This window comes from Sus scrofa, chromosome 1 (assembly GCF_000003025.6).
Source record: "Sus scrofa isolate TJ Tabasco breed Duroc chromosome 1, Sscrofa11.1, whole genome shotgun sequence".
Taxonomy (NCBI): domain Eukaryota; kingdom Metazoa; phylum Chordata; class Mammalia; order Artiodactyla; family Suidae; genus Sus; species Sus scrofa.
The window spans coordinates 187,385,084-187,406,908 of NC_010443.5; the positions used below are offsets into that span (position 1 = coordinate 187,385,084).

The 21,825-nt window shown below is 38.8% G+C and overlaps 1 protein-coding gene across 4 annotated transcripts in view; it reads left to right on the forward strand.

Annotated features, from left to right (window-relative positions):
- The window catches only part of ARID4A (AT-rich interaction domain 4A), a 67,235-nt gene continuing 45,650 nt past the window's right edge, over positions 241-21,825 (forward strand). Inside the window, exons 1-8 of one of the 4 annotated variants that reach the window (XM_005659998.3) lie at positions 241-447; positions 1,538-1,594; positions 3,731-3,841; positions 5,379-5,444; positions 6,557-6,647; positions 16,118-16,197; positions 16,287-16,384; positions 18,325-18,457. In XM_005659998.3, the coding sequence (XP_005660055.1) occupies positions 1,589-1,594; positions 3,731-3,841; positions 5,379-5,444; positions 6,557-6,647; positions 16,118-16,197; positions 16,287-16,384; positions 18,325-18,457 (585 nt within the window). In that variant the 5' untranslated portion in view covers positions 241-447; positions 1,538-1,588. Of the gene's footprint in view, positions 452-1,537; positions 1,595-3,730; positions 3,842-5,378; positions 5,445-5,480; positions 6,110-6,556; positions 6,648-16,117; positions 16,198-16,286; positions 16,385-18,324; positions 18,462-21,825 lie in introns of those variants that run through there. The other 3 variants (XM_005660000.3, NM_001244179.1, XM_021088206.1) reach the window with 3 other exon arrangements.

A 21,825-nucleotide genomic window follows, 5' to 3' on the forward strand; every position in this document is an offset into this window, starting at 1 on the left:
CCTGACCCCCCCAATTGACCAATCAGTGCTCAGTCAAGCACATCCGGAGTCCTCTTTACCAATCATTTCTCAGGATTTACTAACTCAATACCTGATTCTCCAGTAACGTTAGTCTTCGGAGACAGCCAATCATAAGTGGAAGATGTCCTACCTGCTATTTTTCGCACCAATCCGGGAAGTTTCAGAGCTACATCCAATGAGGACGGCAGGTAGCGAGCTCCAATCCGAAACTCTTCGGCGTCATGAGCAGCCAATAGGAGTTCGTGTAGAAGCGAGACTGCTCAACAGCTTGTTATTTGGTGGATTGTGGCAGTAAATCGGGCGAGTAGGGAACCGGGCGCAGGAACTGCCGCGGCGGCCGAGAGTGGTGCTGCCCGGACGGGGGCCCACGGGGGTCAGTGGGGCGGAGGACTCGGGAGCTGACAGCGCCCACTTCACCCTCAGTTGGTAGGTGGGGAGAAGGGAAGCGGGCGATACTGAATGGACGAAGCGGTACTAGCAGCTGGTGCTGCTGCCCGGGGTCCCGGTACAGTTGGAAGCTTTGGAGGTGGGGAGGGGGATGCTTGGCAAGCGGGGCGACAAGCGCAGGAGAAGGGGCAGTTCGTGGAGCAGCGGCAGCAACTGCAGGAACAGCCGCTGCAGCTGCCTCCCCGGCCGCTTCCCCGGGTTCCCCGGGAAAATGGCTGTGGGGCTGGCCGCGCCGCTAAGTTTGCTTCCGCGCGGCGAGAAGCTGGCTGCTTGGGGGAGCCGGCCTCTAACTCCGCGGCGCGTCCTCCCCCCTGGAGTCCGTGGCAGGACCCGAGGGGCTGGGGGCTGGTACCGCTCTGGGCTGTACAAAAAGTTGAGGCGGGCGCGGGGAGGAGGCGGCGGCTGCTGCCGTTCGGCTCCCCTCCCCTCCCACACCCTGTCCGGGCCACCTCCCCTCCTCCTCTCCGCCCCCCCAGCCCCCTCCCCCTCGCGGGTCTTCCCTTCCTCGCGCGCCTCCAAGCTGAAGGCCGCGGCCCCTGCCCCTTGGGGTGAAGAAGCGCTTCTCCTTCCTGACATGGTGCAGAGCGGAGGAAGGAGAGCAATGGCGCCGTGACACTCCGCTGCCGCCACCGCGGGCCCGGGGCGGGCCGAGGGGGCCGAGCTGCGGAGGCGGGGCGCGGGCCGAAGTCGGGGTATCCGGGGGCGGCCGGGAGGAGGCTCGGCGACCGCGCCTGCAGGGGACCTGGGGAAGCCCCAACGGCGCCCTGCCCTTCTCCGGAGCGTGCCGTCCTGGGGCTCTGAGTTGAGCATTCCGGGTCAAAGTGGCGAGCGAGGCGGGGGCGCGGTGGGCCGCTGGCGAACTCTGAGGCGGAACCGCTGCCCTTTGGCGCCCGTGGGGTTCTCGCCGCCCCTCCGGCTCCTGCGTCCTGGCTGCCCTCGGAGGGGCTCTTTCGCCCTCCCTGGTGAGGGTTCTGCCCCTCCCCGCAGGCGTTTGTTTACTTTCTTTCCCCGAGTCGCTCCCCTCTGTTGACTGATTCTGTGCTCGTCTTTCCCCTCCCCTTGGTTCCAGCGGTAGAGAAGATAGCTCGTTGAGCTGGAACCCCACAGATCACCAGTAAAAATGAAGGTAAGTGGAGTCGACGCTGCTCGGAACCTCGTGCCCTGGACACTGCCTGTCGTGAGGCTAGAGCTGTGGAATGTCATTTTTCTTTTCTTTATTTTTTTCTACTCAAAATTGATTACTAAGCTGCGCTTTCTGAAAATGAAGACATGTTGAATTGGGTGAGAAATGATCATTGTGTCTAAATGCGGTCAGTTCGTCCCCTCTCCGAAGCAGTTAGCACTTTGGAAAGGCTGGTGCAGCCTTTCCATTGTTGTCCATTGGGCTAGTATTTTTAAACACTTCCTGTGTTGGCAGCAACCTTTGCAGAAGTAAAGCTTCTGTCCTGCTTTGGTTGTTTGGGGGATTTTTTGAAATTTGTTTTTTTCTTCTCCAGTGCCAATGCGATTTTCTAAGGATGGAACATGTGGATTGTGTCAGGGAGATAGCATTTCTTCTGGGGATAAGGTGAAATTCCGTGGCTAAAATATTTGAAAATGAACTAATACTAAGTATTATTATATATTATAATTATTATAATTACTAATACTTAATTTTAGTTCAGTCTTTATAGTATTTAAACATATTCAAACTAAAATAAAAGTCTTCAGAAGACAATTAATATTGGAAATAATATTGCAAACATCATATGTGATGTTTAAAGGTAAAGAAGTTATAGCATCCTGCAATTCTGTGGCCTTGAATGTTTCGGTCATCTACTTATTTGCCAAAAGTATTTCTCTTTAATTTGCCCTAGTTGTAAATGCACTAACTTTAAAAGATACTTTATTCCTTACTCATTAACTTTCAGTGTATTAAGCTCTGAAACAGTATTTTCCCAAACTTTTTCTTGTGTTCTTTTCTCCTTGAAGGAGATGTATCTCTTTGACACATGTATCTTCTTTAATGTTAGTTGAGAAAACTTACTGGAAAATGAAAAATCATTTTCTACTTAAAAATATTTCTCTATAGACTTTCACGTTTGTACTTAGAAGTGTTGAATTGAGCTTGAGTACATGTAACTTTTAAAAAAAATGACAGATTGAGATAGCAATCATTTTGTTACTGTCAAGATTAAAATGAATGGTGGAGTGAAATTTCTCACACCTTTCAGTGTATCATTCTGATCATGACCATTTGCTAAAAATAGACATTTCTTTGTGAAGCTTTTTTTTTTTTTTTAAATACCAAGATTAGTGTGATGAATCTTGTAGGTACAGCTACAAGTCTTGAGGCATCAGTTCATATCTTAACCCTTTAAAATGTAGCTTTTAGCCAGTGATTTTTCTAAATTATGCTCTGCTTATCAAAAGGGTTGTCTTCGTTTCCTAGCCATACATTTATTGTGTATCCAAAAAGATGTTGCCTTTATGTAGCTATAATAACACTTAATCATGATGTATTGTTAGTGTTAATTGGAATAGCAGTATTTCTTTTCATTTGAAAACAAAATTTTCAGGAGTCCATTGACTGAATAACTTAAAGTTTTATGAGACACTTACTATGAATATACCTTTTCTGGATTTTTAAATTTTTTTGGATTTTTAATTTAAAATTTTTTGGATTTTTTTTTGGAGTTCTCATCATGGCTCAGTAGTTAATGAATCCGACTAGGAACCATGAGGTTCTGGGTTCGATCCCTGACCTTGCTCAGTGGGTTAAGGATCCGGCATTGCCATGAGCTGTGGTGTAGGTTGCAGACGCAGCTCAGATCCCGCGTTGCTGTGGCTCTGGTGTAGGCAGGCAGCAACAGCTCCAAATTTTTAGACCCCTAGCCTGGGAACCTCCATATGCCGCTGGTGAGGTCCTAGAAAGGGCAAAAAGACAAAAAAAATTTTTTGGATTTTTAAGTTAAAATTTCTTAAAATCTGTCTGTTATAGAATTGTTGACTCATTTTGTACCTGGAGGGAAAAAAATTATATATTCCTACTGATACTTTCTAGTTACAATTTCAAATGTTTTATGTTATGAGGATATAGTTTATAAAGCAAAGGATTGCTAATAAAGTGTTTGCTTTAGGGTTTTTTTTTTTTTTTCAAATTATCAATGACATTAATAAGCAAATAATGTTCTTATTACTTGAAGTACAGAATCTTTTGAAGAGACTTGAGGTTGGAATAAGGGAAAATAGTGACATTCACATTTTCTGTTCCTTTCTTCAGGCGGCGGATGAGCCTGCCTACCTGACAGTGGGGACTGAGGTCAGTGCCAAGTACCGAGGTGCCTTCTGTGAGGCAAAGATTAAGACTGTGAAAAGGCTGGTAAAAGTTAAGGTAATTTTCCTTTTTAATGCAACAGCTTTATTAACTCAGTTGAAGAGAGTTGGGAATGGGGAGACTGCAAATCAACATTTTATTTATTGAAGCATTGCGCTTAGTGAATCATTTCTATGTAAGAGCACTATTATATATAAAACTATAGGGAAAAAGCAATTAAGAATTGAGAAATAGAAGTTCCCATTGTGGCTTAGCCGGTTAGGGACATGATGTTGTCTCTGCGAGGATGTGGGTTTGATCCCCGTCCTAGCTCAGTGGGCTGGGCATCTGGTGTTGCTTTGGCATGGGCTTCACCTGCAGCTCTGATCCATCCCTGGCCTGGGAACTTCCATATACCACAGGTTCAGCCTTAAAAAAAAAAAAAAAAAAAAAAGAGTTCCTGTAGTGACTCAGTGGTTAATGAGATGCAGCTTGGATCCCATGTTGCTGCAGCTGTGGTGTAGGCTGGCAGCTGTAGCTCTGATTGGACTCCTAGCCTGGGACCTCCATATGCTGTGGGTGTGGCCCTAAAAAGCAAAAAAAAAAAAGGAGAAATAAAGAACTCAAAATGAGAGGTATTCCAAACTGCCTCTGTTAAAATACTATCCATGGGAGTACCCATTCTGGTGCAGTGGAAATGAATCTGAGTAGGATCTATGAGGATGCCGGTTCTATTCCTGGCCTTGCTCAGTGGATTAAGGATCTGGCATTGCTGTGAGCTGTGGTGTAGGTAACAGATGCAGCTCGGATCCCAAGTTACTGTGGCTATTGTGTAGGCTGGCAGCTGCAGCTCCAATTTGACCACTAGTCTGGGAACCTCCATGTGCTGCAGGTGTGGCCCTAAAAAAAAAAGCAAAATAAATAAATTAAAATAAAATAAATACAGCAATTGTTTGGGAAGAGCTTATCATACATAAATTACCTAGAATTTGAAATTTCCTCTTATTTGGGTACTTATGCCCTTTCCAGCTCCCTTAACCCCACTCTCTTAATAGAGCAAGTTACCCTATATTTGTGGGCAGGTCTGTAGTAGAACAAAGCACTTATTTGTGACTGAATTGCATATTAGATTATTATTTAGGTTTACTTTATAAAGCACTAGAAGACTTCTGATTTTAATTTGTTAACCTTGCCTGTAGGTAGTAAAGTTCCATACTGGTTTGGGTTTTCTCTCTTTTTTTTTTTTTCTGTTTTATTTTATTTTTTAAATACATTGCTGACAGTCTAAACCTTTATGACTAGTTGATAAAAAGCAGCAAAAGCAGTGTTAGGTTTTACACTAATCATTGCAGATTATAAATCTTCTATAGTTAAGTTGCTGTAATACGCACTGACACTTGCTAACTGCTGGGGATGTAGTGATGAAGGAAGACTTTCCTTCAAGGAGCTCACAGTTAATGAAAGAGATGATTAGCAAAAATACTAGACAGTGTATACCATAGGTAACCCCAGGATGCTAAGAAAGCATAGACCAAAGACATTTTTGTTCCAGTGTTACTATTAATGTATTGTTCTAAAATTAACATGCAAATTATTGTGCGAAAATGTTTTTTAGGTACTCCTGAAACAAGATAATACTACACAGTTGGTGCAAGATGACCAAGTAAAGGGTCCTTTAAGAGTACGTATTTTGTTCAGTTTACAATCTGAAATGATGAATCATAAATTCATTCAGTGACTTATTGAATTTTACATTTGTAGATATACTTAAAATGTTATAAGAAATGTTAATACGAAAACAAAAATACAAATGAGATATTGTATAGCTAGTAGATATTAAGATATTGCAATAGCTGTATCCTTAGTTTAAGAATGTTAAACATGGAGTTCCTTGATGGACTAGGGGGTTAAGGATTTTGTGTTGTCACTGCTGTGGCTTTGGTTCGATCCTTGGCCTGGGAACTTCTATATGCTGTGGGTGTGGCCTCCCCAAAGAGAATTTTAAACATCTTACAGAAGGGTAATTTAATGTATATGAATATGAGTTTTGGCTACCTTTTTTTTTGAATTTTTGGTTTGAATACCTCGTTTTGTCTTTCATATTGTTGCCATAGATGTTTAGCATGCTAAATAATATGTTGGTATTGTAAGTCTGAATCTTCTGTTGTTTTAACCTGCAAACTAAACTATGTTGATTGAATACCTACATTATGTTTTCTATCCATTTCTGGCCATTTATTTATGTAATAAATCTTTGTTATGTCAGAGTACCACTTCGGTTAATATCTGATATACAAAGGTCTGGAAGCTGAAAGAAGGTCAACTGGTCCATCCCTCTCTCTCCAGGTGAACCTTTATCTGAAAGGTCCCTTAAATACAAATGCTGAATCCGATATTCAATATTTCTATGAAAGAAAATTGAAGCTATTTTTGCTATTGTACTGGTTTTTTGGTTCTTATATTCAGTTTTCTTTGGCAATATGATGTAAAAAACCCTCTGAAATAAGACTTTAAAGATGGGATTCTCATCCTGGTCCCTTTTCATATTCTCTCCCTGAGCCACAATTTTCAATGTGTAAAATAGGGATAATAATAACTACCTAACTTATGCCCAAATGTTTGGGGACTTGAATTGCATGATAAATGTATGAGCGCTATAAATGATAAAGATTTAACCCAATGTAAGGTAGAAGTATCATAAAGAGACTTTTTTTTTTAAACCCAGGTCATATAGTAGTAGGAGTGATTTGGTTTGTTTAAATTTGGTGATGAAATTTCACTTTTGTGTTTTAGGTTGGAGCTATTGTTGAAACAAGGACATCTGATGGATCCTTTCAGGAAGCTGTTATCAGCAAGTTGACAGATGCTAGTTGGTATACTGTGGGTAAGTAGTTAGGTAACTTAATATATAAGATTTAATTAGGGGTTTCATATATATCCTTCTGTTTTATAAATACATTGAATCATTATCTTGGCAGAGAAATACATGCTCTTATCTGTCAATTTATTTGATAGAGATGGCTAAAATTTCAATGACACCCTGATAGTAAAAAAGCAGTCATCTTTTGGGAGTTCCTGTCGTGGCTCTGTGGTAACAAACTGACTGGTATCTGTGAAGACTCAGGTTTGATCCCTGGCCTCACTCTGAGCTGTACTGTGGGTTACAGACATGACTCAGATCTAATGTTGCTGTGGCTGCGGTGTAGGCCAGTAGCTCTAGCTCTGATTCGACCCCTAGCCTGGGAACTTCCATATGCCACAGGTGTAGCCCTAAAAAGACAAAAAAAAAAAGGCAAAAAAAAAAACCAAACAAACTCTCTATAGTAACTTGGCCACTTATAGCTATTTTATCCAACAACATACTTCTTTTTTAGGTTGTCTTGTTATTTCTCTTCAAGAAAGTTAAATTATAGGATTATTTTTCTTCTGTTAGAAAAGTCAATATCACTTAGTATTGTAAATAATCAGACTTTTTCTGACATTAGAATTAAAATTGCAGAGTTGCAGTCTGTATCATATTGCTGCCTGTTTTATATAAGAATAAGTAATATAGATGTTACCACAGAATTTACAGACTAAAACAATTCCGACCAGAGTAGATTCAAGCCTAGGTGATAATAGTTTAATTTTTGATTTTCAGGGTAGTTACAACTCTCTTAAGTAACATCTTTCAAGAAAGACATATGTGTATGTATATATATATATATATATATATATATATATATATATTAGTAATGTGAATGCATTCTTAATATTTCATGCATAAGCTTATACTGGCTTTCAAAAATTTTACTGAGGAGTTCCCGTCGTGGCGCAGTAGTTAACGAATCCGACTAGGAACCATGAGGTTGCGGGTTCGGTCCCTGCCCTTGCTCAGTGGGTTAATGATCCGGTGTTGCCGTGAGCTGTGGTGTAGGTTGCAGACGCGGCTCGGATCCTGCGTTGCTGTGGCTCTGGCGTAGGCCGGTGGCTGCAGCTCCGATTCAACCCCTAGCCTGGGAACTTCCATATGCCGCGGGAGCAGCCCAAGAAATAGCAAAAAAAAAAAGACCAAAAAAAAAAATTTTACTGAGTAGCAACAGTTGTCATAACACATGTAAAAGACAACCTAAATGTGGTACCTATATAGTTGCTCATTGATGAGAATAGCAATGATTAACATTTCCAAATCTTTTCTCAGTACTTTCAGATTATACAGTTCTATGGATAACATCCAATCTTTGTCTTTACACCAAATATCTATAACATTGTTTGGTTTTTACATTTATGTCTTGGTATAAGAGATGTAGTTATAGTGTTGTGGTTTCCCTGTAGGAGGAAAAGAAATGACGCTTTAGGTTTGATTTTTAGTTTACTTGATTTGTTGCTTTGGATAAAAATCATCTCTAGTTGATGCTCAAAGCTGTGAAGAATGCACTTTGATTGAAAATTGTACTTCCTGTGTCTTACTCTGTGGCTTCTCTTAGTAGTAGCGGTTTGCTCTATGCCACTAATATTTTCTAACCATTTTGATTTTTCTTGGACCTCCTAAAAGTTAGTGTTGGTTCACAACGATGCTATTATTCTGAATGATACATTTCTAGGAGGCTTAGTTGTGGCTGTTGAAATGGTAAGAGATTTAAAAACTAAACTTAATGTTAATAACTCTTAGAGATTAAGTAAATACAATTTTGCTATATTAAAGCAGTGGTAAAAATTACAGGAATTGATGTGAGTAGAATCATGGGAAATTAAATGATGCATGTTCAGATGCTAATATGCATCCTGTTTGGTGTTCAATATCAAGGTTACATTCACAATACTTGTGATGTTTTATGGACATAATGCTTATGCCTCTGCAGAAGAAATACTCAGGTATCTTGAATTTCTGCACCCCAGAATTATCCTTCAATTATGAATGGCAGTCTTTATCCTTCACATGAATGGCATTTTAGTATTTCTGAAAACTAGTTGCTACTGAGCATTCTCTCTGGTGACTTTCTATGATAGGTAGTTATAGGAGAAATTGTATAATTCTTGTTCTCAAAGAGTTTAGAATCTTAATTTCATGTATTAATTATTACTGTACATAAGAATCACTTGGTGCTTGTTTGAAAAATGAGGAACCCCAAATCTCTCCAACTTAGTAGGTCTGGGTTGGCAACCCAAGAATCTTTCTTTCTATAAGCACATTGGGTTAATCTAATGCAGGTAATACACACTTAGAAAAACAGACCACACTTGTACAAACAGACTGATTTGGGAGAAAAATTCAAAATGTTTAAGATTAAAGATGTTAAGAGGCACTACTCTTGACTTTTTTTTAAATTTAAATTTAAAATTTTAATTTTAATTTTTTTTTGGCACTACCCTCTTAAGTATACCCAGTATAGCTCTCTGCTATAAGAATGTTTAGGTATTAAAGGATGTAGACCACATACATATCAATCAGTATTAAAAGATGGCAAAATAAAATGTGTGATCTCTCACAGGTTGTGAACTTTCTGTATTTTTCATTAATTGTGCACCTACTACTTACTGGGTTTAATCGCTCTTCTCTGGAACTTTTTTTTGGGGGGGGGGCACACCTGTGGCACATGGAGGTTCCCAGGCTTGAGGTCGAATTGGAGCTGTAGCTGCTGGTGCACACCACAGCCACAGCAACACCAGATCTGAGCCGTGTCTGTGCCCTACACCACAGCTCGTGGCAGCGCTAGGTCTTTAGCCCGCTGAGCAAGGCCAGGGACTGACCCCTTGTCCTCATGGATACCAGTCGAGTTTGTTAACCACTGAGTCACAACGGGAACTCCTGGAATTTTTCTTAATTTCTGATTCTTAGCAAAGTGTTACATAGGTAGAATCAGAACGTTACACTAGGTTTTATTAATGGTCTAAATTATTATTTTTTTAAAGAGAACCTGAAATTATGTCAGATTATTAAAAATGAAACGGGGATACCACACTGCTAGTTTGGATCAAATAGGAGTTATAATTATTTATGATCAAAAGTTATATTAAGAAAGTGGTATTTTAATTCCTTATATAATATCTGTATTAATTTTTCCACGTATAGCTGAATAACCAACTTTGAAAGAGATTATGGATTTACTATAATTCAATTTTTAAAAGATCTAAGAATACCTTTCCCTCTCATAGTGCACAATAAATAGAATCAGTTCATGGATTTTTGTTTGTTTTTTGAGACTTGGAAGTGTTTCCTCTTCCTATCGTAAAATAGTGCTTCCTAGCATAGTTTATTCATTTGGTAGTTCTTATCTTTGCATTAAAGATAAGGAATCTGTAATGTATGGAAGTGTGTTCTTATCTGCTCAGTCATTCGGAATATAACAAGATTGAAATTAGAACTCATATCTTCACTTGTGGGTTGCCTTTAATTCCTGGCAAATACAATGTCAGTAATACATTCTAAAACTGTTCTTTTGCTCCTTTTTTTTTTAATTTTTAAAAATTTGATGGTTACACCAGCGGCATATAGAAGTCCCTGGGCCAGGGATTGAATCTGAGCCACAGTTGCAGCCTACCCCCCAGCTGTGGCAACACAGGATCCTTTAACCCACTGCACTGGGTCGGGGATTGAACCTGCACTTCAGCAGTGACCAGAGTCACTCACTGCATTCAGATTCTTAACCCACTATATAGCACAGTAGGATCTCCTTTTGCTTTTTTGGAACATAAAAATATATTCCAATTTGGAATTTGAGAAATAAGGAAAACGTTGCTATTAATTTAAATAATTTATATTTAAGTGTACATAAACATACATCATATATCAAATTTAAAACTAGAATCTTTTCTGTCATTGCTATATTTTTGTGACAAATGCTTTTTAAGATTTGGGATTTTTTTTCCCATGCCTGTAACTATTATTTTGCACATCAGTTGTTTCAGATCTCATGGAAGTTCTAAGTTAAAAGAGTAGAGGAGAAATCAGTAAATGTGCTGTTGTAGAATGTGCTGAAGGATTATAAGGCTTTTAACTTGATTAGAACCTCTTACGACAAATGTTATAATGAGAATCAACCACAAAATGTTTTCAAAGCCAAGTGGTTATTCAATTGACTGAAAAATAATTCATTAAGGAAAAAAGTACTAACAAATCTGTTCAGTCCTGTGATAGGCTTTAACCCATTGTTTAAATAGGCTTCTGTAAGACTTCACATTCCCATATTTTGTTAATGTAATTATACATTGGAATGTTAATTTCTTAAGTTTCCGGATTCCTGAAGTTTTTGATTTTGGTTGCTAAGAGATTTCTGTAGTTATCACAGATGATTTTATGAGTAACAAAACTATTGGTCTTACCTAGGGTATCCATATATTTTTAGTTTAAAAATTTTTACTCTATTATGTGATAGATTTTGTTAATCATAGCTTTCATAAAACAGATGTAACAATAATACTTATTTTTGCCAAGTCAGAATTCCTAACTTCTGCAGTTCCCATTGTGGCTCAGAGGTAACGAACCCGACTAGTATCCATGAGGACACAGGTTCAATCTCTTGGCCCCTCTCAGTGGGTTAAGGATCTGGCATTGCTGTGAGCTGTGGTGTAGGTCACAGATGTGGCTTGGCTCCTTCACTGCTCTGGCTGTGGTGTAGGCTGTTAGCTACAGCTCTGATTTGACCTCTAGCCTGGGACTTTCCATGTGCTATGTGTGTGGCCCTAAAAAGCCAAAAAAAAGGAAAAGAAAAGAAAAAAGAATTTCTAACTTTCTCCACAGTGTTCATTTTATGCTTCTGCTTCATACCTATTTATTACTCATTTTGGTCCCTCTTAACTACGTATTGTAGCTCGTAGATGGACCTTCTGATTGTCAATTTCTTTATAAAAAGAAGATAGTGATTCTTACCTTGTAGAGGCTGCTGTATGGATTAAGACATAGTAAAAGCTTAATAAGTAGTAGCCAATTGTATCTTTGGATAGATAAAGTTAATTTACTGTTGTTATTATCTTACTATTCTCCAGCATCTAATAGTGCCATGATAACAGATCTTTTTTTTTTTTTTTTTTGCCCATGCCTGTGGCATGTGGAAATTTCTGGGCCACAGCAGCGACCCAGGCCACAGCAGTGAAAACACCAGATCCTTAACCCGCTGAGCCACCAGGGAACTCTTAGATCTTTTGTATCTAGTGGTTAGATTAAATCCCTTTTGCTGTTGTTTCTTTGAATTCTAACAACAGCTAGAATTAGGCTTTGTATATTTGTGTTAGCATTATTTTGTCTAGTATGATTAATATTATGGAGAGAGTCTTAGCTTTTTCATTATCCTCAAATTAGATATTAATATTTGTATGCAAAATAGTAAAAAAGATACAACTTTTGTAGTATCTGTTCTCCCACTCAGTGAGTAATCTATTCAAATGCCATTTTTGGCAAGTACAAGACATTTCATGTCTTGTAATTCCTAAATCCTTAGAGTCTGACTTTTTTTCTCTTGGCATGCTGTAGTATACATCCTGAACCAAAAATAATCTAAATTTACTACATACACAAGTTAATTATTTCACTCTTTTTTTTTTTTTTTTTTTTTTTTGTCTTTTGTCTTTTGAGGACCGTACCCGTGGCATATGGAGGTTCCCAGACTAGGGGTCTAATTGGAGCTGTAGCTGCCGGCCTACACCATAGCCACAGCAACACCAGATCCAAGCCACATCTGTGAACCTATACCACAGCTCCAGCAACGCCAGATTCTTAACCCACTGAGCGAGGCCAGGGATCGAACCCACAAACTCATGGTTCCTAGTCGGATTCGTTTCTGCTGCACCACGACGGGAACCCCTATTTCACTCTTATCAAAATGCCAGTCACTCTTCAATGCCTTCAAATTTTGTATTCTTTTAGATGATGATTCTAACATGCAAGTTAGAGAGGAAACTTCATACAGATGGAACTTCTTAATGATTTTGATAGTCAAGGATTTCATGATTAAATAGGTCCACTATGTAGTTGGATTTGTCTTTCAGTAGACCTTAAGAAGTTGCATGCCTCAACAAACTGTATAAAGTACTCAAATACATACCTTTGTATAGTTTAGTGATTTAAAAAAAATTCTTTAATTCTCTTTGTTCACTTGAAATCAGAAGGGTTCCTATGTAAAACTGTAAAGTGGTTGTTTATACCTTAATCCCCTTTGGCTCTTACCTTATTTCTACCTATGATAAATGGTGTTGAAGTGAAATTAATTTTTCCCCTTCAAAAATCTGATGTATTTCAAAAGAGTATTTTACAAAACAGCAACTCAACATTAAATTGTTGAAATTTCTCATCACAGCATTTTGATTTGGGGCTGGCATTGATTAATAACAAAACATTGTGGAAAAGATTTTGTTGCCTAAATTTAATATTAGTGATTGGTACATTCTCATTTTCCTTCTTCACACCTCCTCCACTTAAATGTACTGTATGTGAGTACATATGTGTATGTCCACTGTCACCATCTTTGGTATTGTCGGTATCAAGGAAAATTGGAACTTTCAGGATTTGTTTCTTGAGCATACTCATGGACATTAATAATAAGAGTAATTATTTTGTTTGGTATGATAATTTCATGATTTTGAATTTTTTTAAAAAACAGTGTTTTATCGTACTTGACACTGTGTGAGTCATTTTTTTGTTTTGTCTTTTTTTTTTTTTTTTTTTTTTGCTATTTCTTGGGCCGCTCCCACGGCATATGGAGGTTCCCAGGCTAGGGGTCTCATCGGAGCTGTAGCCACCGGCCTACACCAGAGCCACAGCAACGCGGGATCCGAGCCGTGTCTGCGATCTACACCACAGCTCACGGCAACGCCGGATCGTTAACCCACTGAGCAAGGGCAGGGACCGAACCCGCAACCTCATGGTTCCTAGTTGGATTCGTTAACCACTGCGCCACGACGGGAACTCCCTGTTTTGTCTTTTTTGTTTTTAGAGTTGTACCTGCGGCATATGGAGGTTCCTAGGCTAGGGGTCTAATCAGAGCTACAGCTGCTGGCCTACACCACAGCCACAGCAAAGCAGGATCTGAGCCACGTCTATGACCTACGCCATAGCTCACTGCAACGCCAGATCCTTAACCCGCTGGAGCGAGGCTAGGGATTGAACCCTCAACTCATAGTCGGATTTGTTTCCACTGCGGCCACAATGGGAACTCCTGAATCTTTATTTTGATACAGGTGTTTAGAGAACTGTTAATCAAGTGTAGATTAATGATATAATTGTTGGAGAATGTTGTGTTTTATCTTGTTATTGAGTCTGTAGGTGGCCATTAATTTCTGCATCACTGACAATGTATTAATGGAGCTGATTTTGTGGAATCTTTATGGTTCTTTATTAATTTTTTGGCAGCACCTGTGGCATATAGAAGTCCCTGGGCCAGGGATTGAACCTGCCCCAGATCCTTAACCCACTGTGCCACAAGGGAACTTCCTCATTATGGTTCTTTAAACTATATGCTTCAAGAGTCTTTAATTTTCTCTGCATTGTCTCCTGCATGTAAAAGAACTTAAATTAGGTACTTTTAGCCTAGGAGAAAGAACTGACTGATAAATATTGAAGAAGTTGGAGTTCCTGTTGTGACTCAGTGTGTGAAGGACCCAACATTGACTCTGAGGATGCTGGCTCAACCTCTGGCCTCAATCAGTGGGTTAAGGATCTGGCTGCTGCAAGCTGCAGTGTAGGTTTCAGGTGTGGCTCAGATCTGGTGTTGCCGTGGCTGTGGTTTAGGCCTGGAATGTCCATTTGCCAAAGGTGAGGCCATAAATAGAAAAAAAAAATGAAGTTGAGTGCTCTTACATAATTAAGTGTCTAGTATGAAAAATCCAAGTTTGGAGTTCCCCCTGTGGCACAGTGGGATCAGTGGTGTCTCTGAAGTGCTGGGACGCAGGTTCCATCTCTGTGGCCTGGAACAGTGCAGCTGTGGCATAGGTTGCAGCTGTGGCTCAGATCTGATCCCTGCCCTCGGAACTCTATATGCTGTGGAGGGGCCAAAAGAAAAAGAAAAAAAGTTTATGATTTGAAGGCAAAGTGTTTGCTAATAAAATAACCCATTTAAAAAAAAAAAAAAATTCAGGCGTTCCTGTTGTGGCGAAGTGGAAACAAGTCCAACTAGGAACCATTAGGTTGCGGCTTCGATCCCTGGCCTCGCTAAGTGGGTTAAAGATCTCACGTTGCCACGAGCTGTGGTGTTGCTGTGGCTCTGGCATAGGCTAGTGGCAACAGCTCTGATTGGACCCCTAGCCTGGGAACCTTCATATGCCAAGGGCGCGGCCCTAAAAAGACAAAAGAAAAAAAAAATTCAGGATTGTAATTATGTAGATAACAATGTAAAGATTCTAAGATAGTATTAAAGTAATGTAAAATTTTCCTTTCTTCACATTAGAATGGAAAGACACCGAAAATGATAAAAATTGGGATTAAATCTTAACATAATAATCATCTTTGTGTCTATGCTTTCCCATGCAAATTTTTTTTCCATAATACATACAGTCATTTGCCGATGTATATATACATTTTAAGTATCTGAGGTAGAAATTCTGTCTTATTTTATTCTGGGCATCAGGTATCTTCTGACAACATTTTCTTTGTAAATGTTAGATGTTAAGATCAGAGTACATTTCTGAAAACTTAAACCTATAACATTATCAAAATAATATTTATAACTAGATACATGGAGAGCGTTAGTGATAAAATGTTTAATTCCTTACCTCCATTTCTTTGAAATACTTACACATAGTTCCCAAATAGTGTGATTTCTTTTTCATGTAGTAGAAATAAAAACTTGAGAAAGCCTCTGTGCAATTATGACTTAATATTTTAGAATTAGAAAAATGTTCATCTTTCTGGTCTTTCCTTGTTTCAGCTTTTATTTCTAAGCTTGCATCCTCTTCTAGCAAAAGAAACTTTAGAATTTGGCAACCAGTGCTTCTGTTATAGTAGGTTATCATGCAAATAGCAGTAGAATAAGCCAGCAGCATTTTCAGAAATCAGTTTCTGAATGTTAGAGATACTCCACTGATATCTTTTTGTGGAAAAACCCATAATACTTTTTTTTTTAACCAGGTGTTTGCTCATTCTTCTAGGATTAAAGGTAATATAATATCTATGCTTGGACGAGGTTGCTGATGGTTTAAGATGGTGGTTATGTAGTGGTAGAAACTGAAAAAGTGAATGGAGACATGCAGTCGGGGTCAGCCATTAACCTGTGTGTGTTCAGTATCTACAGAATGAAAAATGTAGTGTGTGTATTTTAAAAGGTCTTAAACCATAGCTAACAAATAATCATTCTTAAGCCCCAGATAAATAGCCATAATAGTATTTTGTGCAGTTAAATTTTATTTAATGTGCATACATTCTCTGATGTCTTATGCTTATTGCAGTGTTTGATGATGGTGATGAGCGAACACTGAGACGCACCTCACTTTGCCTAAAAGGAGAGCGGCATTTTGCCGAGAGCGAGGTACAGTGACACGGAGGGACTTTTTGAGTTGAATAGCAGCTACTAAGGTAGAGGCAAAAAGTGATTTCATTTGTCTGTTTCTTGTTCAGACACTTGACCAGCTTCCATTAACAAATCCAGAGCATTTTGGAACTCCAGTAATTGCAAAGAAGACAAACAGAGGAAGGAGGTCCTCCTCGCTGCCTGTGTGAGTGCTTTCATATGCAGTGACAGTGCAGTTATTAAAACATTCAACAAATGGTTTTTCGAGGGTGGCTAAATTTGTTTGGGTAGCTTTTCCATAGCATCTTGTATCCTTGTTTTAGACATGTTGCCCTGAGCAGACTCTGTTCCTTTTTTTTTTTTTTTTTTTTTTTTGCCTTTTCTAGGGCCGCTCCCACGGCATGTGGAGGTTCCTAGGCTAGGGGTCCAATTGGAGCTGCAGCCGCCGGCCTACGCCACAGCCACAGCAATGCAGGATCCGAGCCGTGTCTGCGACCTACACCACAGCTCATGGCAACGTCAGATCCTTAACCCAGTGAGCAAGGCCAGGGATTGAACCTGCAACCTCATGGTTCCTAGTTGGATTTGTTAACCACTGCACCACGACGGGAACTCCCCTGTTCTTAGTTCTTGGACAGAGTAATAAGAATAATTATCACACACATACCCATCCCCTTTTTTTGGCCACACCCATGGCATGTGGAAATTCCCTGACCAAGGATGAACCCTGCCCCAGTCGTGACCCAAGCAACTATGGTGACAACACCAGATCCTTAACACTGCGCCACAAGAGAACTCCTCATAGCCCCTTTTTTAAAAAGGCTGTTTTTGTTTTGAGTTACTTTGCCAAATTCCTTAATTGATATGATGGTTTTTCTATTTTATTTCAAATATATTTCAAATTTTAAAATTGTGGTATACAATAAACTTTCATACAGTCATCATCTGGAGCCACTAAATTGTTAAATTTTTTTGCCACATTTACTTTACTATTTCCTCTCTTTCTATATATTTATAAATATATGTATATGTTATATATAATTATTTTAAGTTAATAATAATTTTATTTTTTTTGGTCTTTTTGCTATTTCTTTGGGCCGCTCCCGCGGCATATGGAGGTTCCCAGGCTAGGGGTCCAATCGGAGCTGTAGCCGCCGGCCTACGCCAGAGCCACAGCAACGCTGGATCCGAGCTGCGTCTGCAACCTACACCACAGCTCACGGCAACGCCGGATCGTTAACCCACTGAGCAAGGGCAGGGACCGAACCCGCAACCTCATGGTTCCTAGTCGGATTCGTTAACCACTGCGCCACCACGGGAACTCCTTAATAATAATTTTAATTGGCTTAGCCATTTTAGAGGAAGTTGCAAGCATCATGACCTTTTACCCCTAAATTGTTTCTGTAATAACTGAAGCATTGTCTTATGTAACCAAAGTATGGTTATCAAATTCAGAACAGTTAACATTGATAGAATGCTATTACCTAATAGTCTGTATTTCCCATTTTGTCAGTATTCCCAGTAAAAGCCTTTATACTATTCCCCAATTCCAAGATTCAATCCAAAATCATTCATTGCATTTAGTTTATGTGGTTCTTAAGTTTCGCTTAATCTAGAAAAGTTCCGCAGCCTTTTTTCTGTCTTTTCATGACATTGATATTTTCGAAGAGTACAGATGAGTTGTTTGGTAAACTTTTTACTCACTGTGAGTTTGTCCAGTTGTTTAGTTACCCAGGTAGGTTATCTGCATAGGCCTTCTGATACGTTTTATGAGATCTTTTCATAACCTGTTAGGAAAATTAGAGTTGTATCATCTGGCATCTGGCATACGTAAAGTAAAAGGGCAATCTCTTAAAATGTATTTGGCACAGTAAATATGGTGATAAAGCTTTTTTGTCCCAGCTGGTGGTTGGCATGAGAGTCTAAATCCAGATCCTCTTTGATCTGGTGACATGAACTCAGAGTTACCATGGACAGCTCAGGATTGCTTCTGTGGGGCTAGGGAAGTATCCATGTCTTCACTTTCAGTATGAATGAAGAGGCTACTACTCTGGGGTAATGCATATAAGAGATTGATTTGTACACATTGAATTCACACCACTCTGACTGTATCAAAAATCATGATAAAATTGTTCTAACTTTTAGTAATGAAGATGAAAAAGAAGAAGAAAGTAGTGAAGAGGAAGATGAGGATAAGCGACGTCTCAACGATGAATTATTAGGAAAAGTTGTAAGTGTGGTATCTTCATCTGAGAAGACTGAATGGTATCCTGCTTTGGTAAGTAAGGTTTCTTGGCAGAGTTTATGTAAAATATTTGTTTAACATGGATTTTCGTAAAGCATTTAAAATGTTTTGAAAGTGTTACACAAATTTAGTTTGGACTTTATTGCAAAATTGATCACTGCCACCCAGGTCCCACAAACTTTACTGTCTTTTATTTCCTTTTTTAAATTCTCTGTAACCAAGTATTTTGGGGATCTTTCAGTTTTTTCCTTCAGATCTTGCCCACTGGTCCCTTTTTACTCTATTCCCATTTCCACGTCACACCTGATTTTTAGTAACTACCTCCAACTTTCCTTGACTTGATTCCTGAATGCTTTCTTTACTAAATTCAAACTAGTTTTCTAGGAGTAACTTTCATCGATAAATTGTAAAATACTGATTTAATTACAATAGTCTCATTCACAAAAAAAAAACCCTGTACTGCCTCTGCCTAAGGCATCAATTAGTCATTCCTTAGATGGACATGTAGGCCATCCCTTATTCTTAGTTTGTTTCCCATTTTCAGTGTAAGCTCTCTACCTAGGCTCTTTATTAACTGCTCCTGTTTAAGACACTTCACTCCTCCAATTCTTTACCCCTTAAATCAGTTAGTAGTTACTGAGGACTGCGGTGAGTTCAGCTTTGTTCTGAGCTCCTTAGAAGAGAAAGAAGTGGAGTTCCCACTGTGGCGCAACAGGATCAGTGGCCTCTTGGGAATGCTGGGATGTGTATTTGATCCCTGGTCCAGCATAGTGGGTTGGGAATCTGGCGTTGCCACAGCTGGGGCTTAGGTCGCAACTGCAGTTCAGCTCTGATCCCTGGCTAAAATGGAGAAACAAAAGGATGAGACTTCCAGTATATTGCTCTCAAGAAGTTGGCTATACACATCTACAAGATGATGTAGTAATTAAATATATAGTTATTTAAAAACTTTTGGTGTTGACCCTGAAATAGGACAAAGAGGATTAGGGAACTAAATAGCATATACCTAGCATACACCTAGGCTTTAGAAATGGCAAATCTTGGATAGGCTCGTAGAGAAAACTCATCTTTGCTTGCTTGAGGAAGGAATGAGACAGGATGGGCAAGAGAATTACTTCATGAGAGGCATCAGTAATACCTATCTTCATACTCCTATCCTCTGACTTTCCTCTTCAGGTTCTGCTCCAGTGTTACCTTTTCTGCAGTCTCCCCTACCTAGCAAAAGTATGTCCCTTCTCTGAGCTTTGATATCACTTGTATCTCTAATAATGCTATTGGCACAAAATGTGTCCCAAATTAGATTAGACTCCTTTAAAGAACTGAGGCTATTTTTTTTTAAGCTTTCTAGGGTGCATATAAATACATGACTCAGTTCTTATATAGTAGATTTACTTTACATGGGAAAAGTCTGAAAAATCCTCTGAACTTTTCAGTTGTTCAGGCTGACAGGTAACTTGGTTGGATTCAGAATACTCAGGTGATAATTTGCCAAGAGATCTAAAAATAATAAATTCCTCTATTTACTCAATGGGTTTATCATTTCCCAGGTGATAAAATAAAAGATGAGCAAGTGAAAGTCAATGTAAGAATCAATCTTACATTTGATGCTTTTTTTTTTAGTGTAATGCAGAGAATAATCCAAGTAACTATACTATAAAATAGTATATATTCAATATTAAGATATCTTGTCCTGAGACATTACATATATTTAAAGGAAATCCAACAAAAAGCTTCCATGAAATTGGTGCTTTTGAGCTGAGCCTTGAAGGATTTAAAGTTTAAGCAGAGCTTCACTAGAGGAATTTCTTAGAGGAAATACAGTAAGTAATAGCAGAAAAGCAAGGCGTTTGTTCATGAACTATGTGCTCTGGGAATCCATATTAGATTTTAGTAGGGGTGTAATCAGAAGATAATTTGAATCTAGGGCAGAATGGTCTATAAAATTCCATCTAAAGAATTTGGTACCATATGATACAGCAGTCCACTCCAGGGCATCTATCTGGAGAAAACCATGACTCGAAAAGATACATGTACCCCAGTGTTCATTGCAGCACTATATTAAAATAGCCAAAACATGGAAGCAACCTAAATGTCCACTGGGACAGAGGAGTGGCTAAAGACTATGTGGTACATAAATACAGTGGAATGCTACTCAGTCATGAAAAAGAATGAAATAATGGCATTTGCAGCAATAGGGATGGACCTAGAAATTATCATACTAAGCAAAGTTAGATAGTGAAAGATAAACATATGATGCCACTTACATGTGGAATCTAAAAAAGGGATACAAATCAGCTTATTTGCAGAACAGAAACAGAGTCACAGACTTTGAAAACTTAGTTACCAAAGTGGACAGCTGGGGGACAGCGAGGGCAGATTGGGGGTTTGGGATGGAAATGTTCTGAAATTAGGTTGTGGTGATGGTTGTACAACTGTAAATATGATAAAATTCATTGAATTAAAAGAAGGAAAAAGAAAATATGAGATATACACATATATATGTATTCTACATAATATTCCATGTATATATACATGTGTGTAGATATTATTACTTGGCTTTAAAAAAGAAGAAAATCTTGTCATTTGTGACAACATGTTTGAATCTGGATGACATTATGTCGAGTGATATAAGCCAGAACTAAAAAGACAAATACTAACATGATCTCACTTAAATGTGGAATCTGAAAAAAATTGAACTGGAGTTCCTACTGTGGCTCAGCAGTAACGAACCTAAGTATCTATGAGGGATGGCCCTGCTCAGTGTGTTAAGGTTGCCATGAGCTGTGATGTAGGCTGCAGACGTGGCTTGGATCTGGCATTGCTGTGGTTGTGTTGTAGGCAAACAGCTACAGCTCTGATTGGACTTCTAGCTTGGGAACCTCCATATGCCACAAGTGTGGTTCTAAAACAAAAAAATAAAAAAATTTGAACTTATAAAAGTAGATCTTAAGTATTCTCACCATACACATACTCAAAAATGTTAACTGTTATTTTTAGTGAGGTGATGGGTGTGTTAAATAGTTTGATTATGGTAATTATTTCACAATGTATATATCAAGACATCAGATATACACCTTAAATATATACAGTTTTATTTGTCAATCATACCTCAATAAAACTGGCACAGAAAGTTCCCTTTTACCTCTAAAAGTAACAATAGATATACATGGTTGACATAGATCTTAAATTCTAATTTTGTCAGTATTTTTTTAATGCAGTAAAATGTATGTAACATAAAATGTAAATTTCAACCATTTTTAAGTGTACAATTGAGTAAATTCACAATGTTGTACTACTATCACCATTTTGATTCTTCAGTTAATGTTTTATGTAGATTTTTTTTCCTGAGAGTAATTTGCTGTTTTGATGGGAGAATGTGACATTGAGTCAAAGTAGCACAT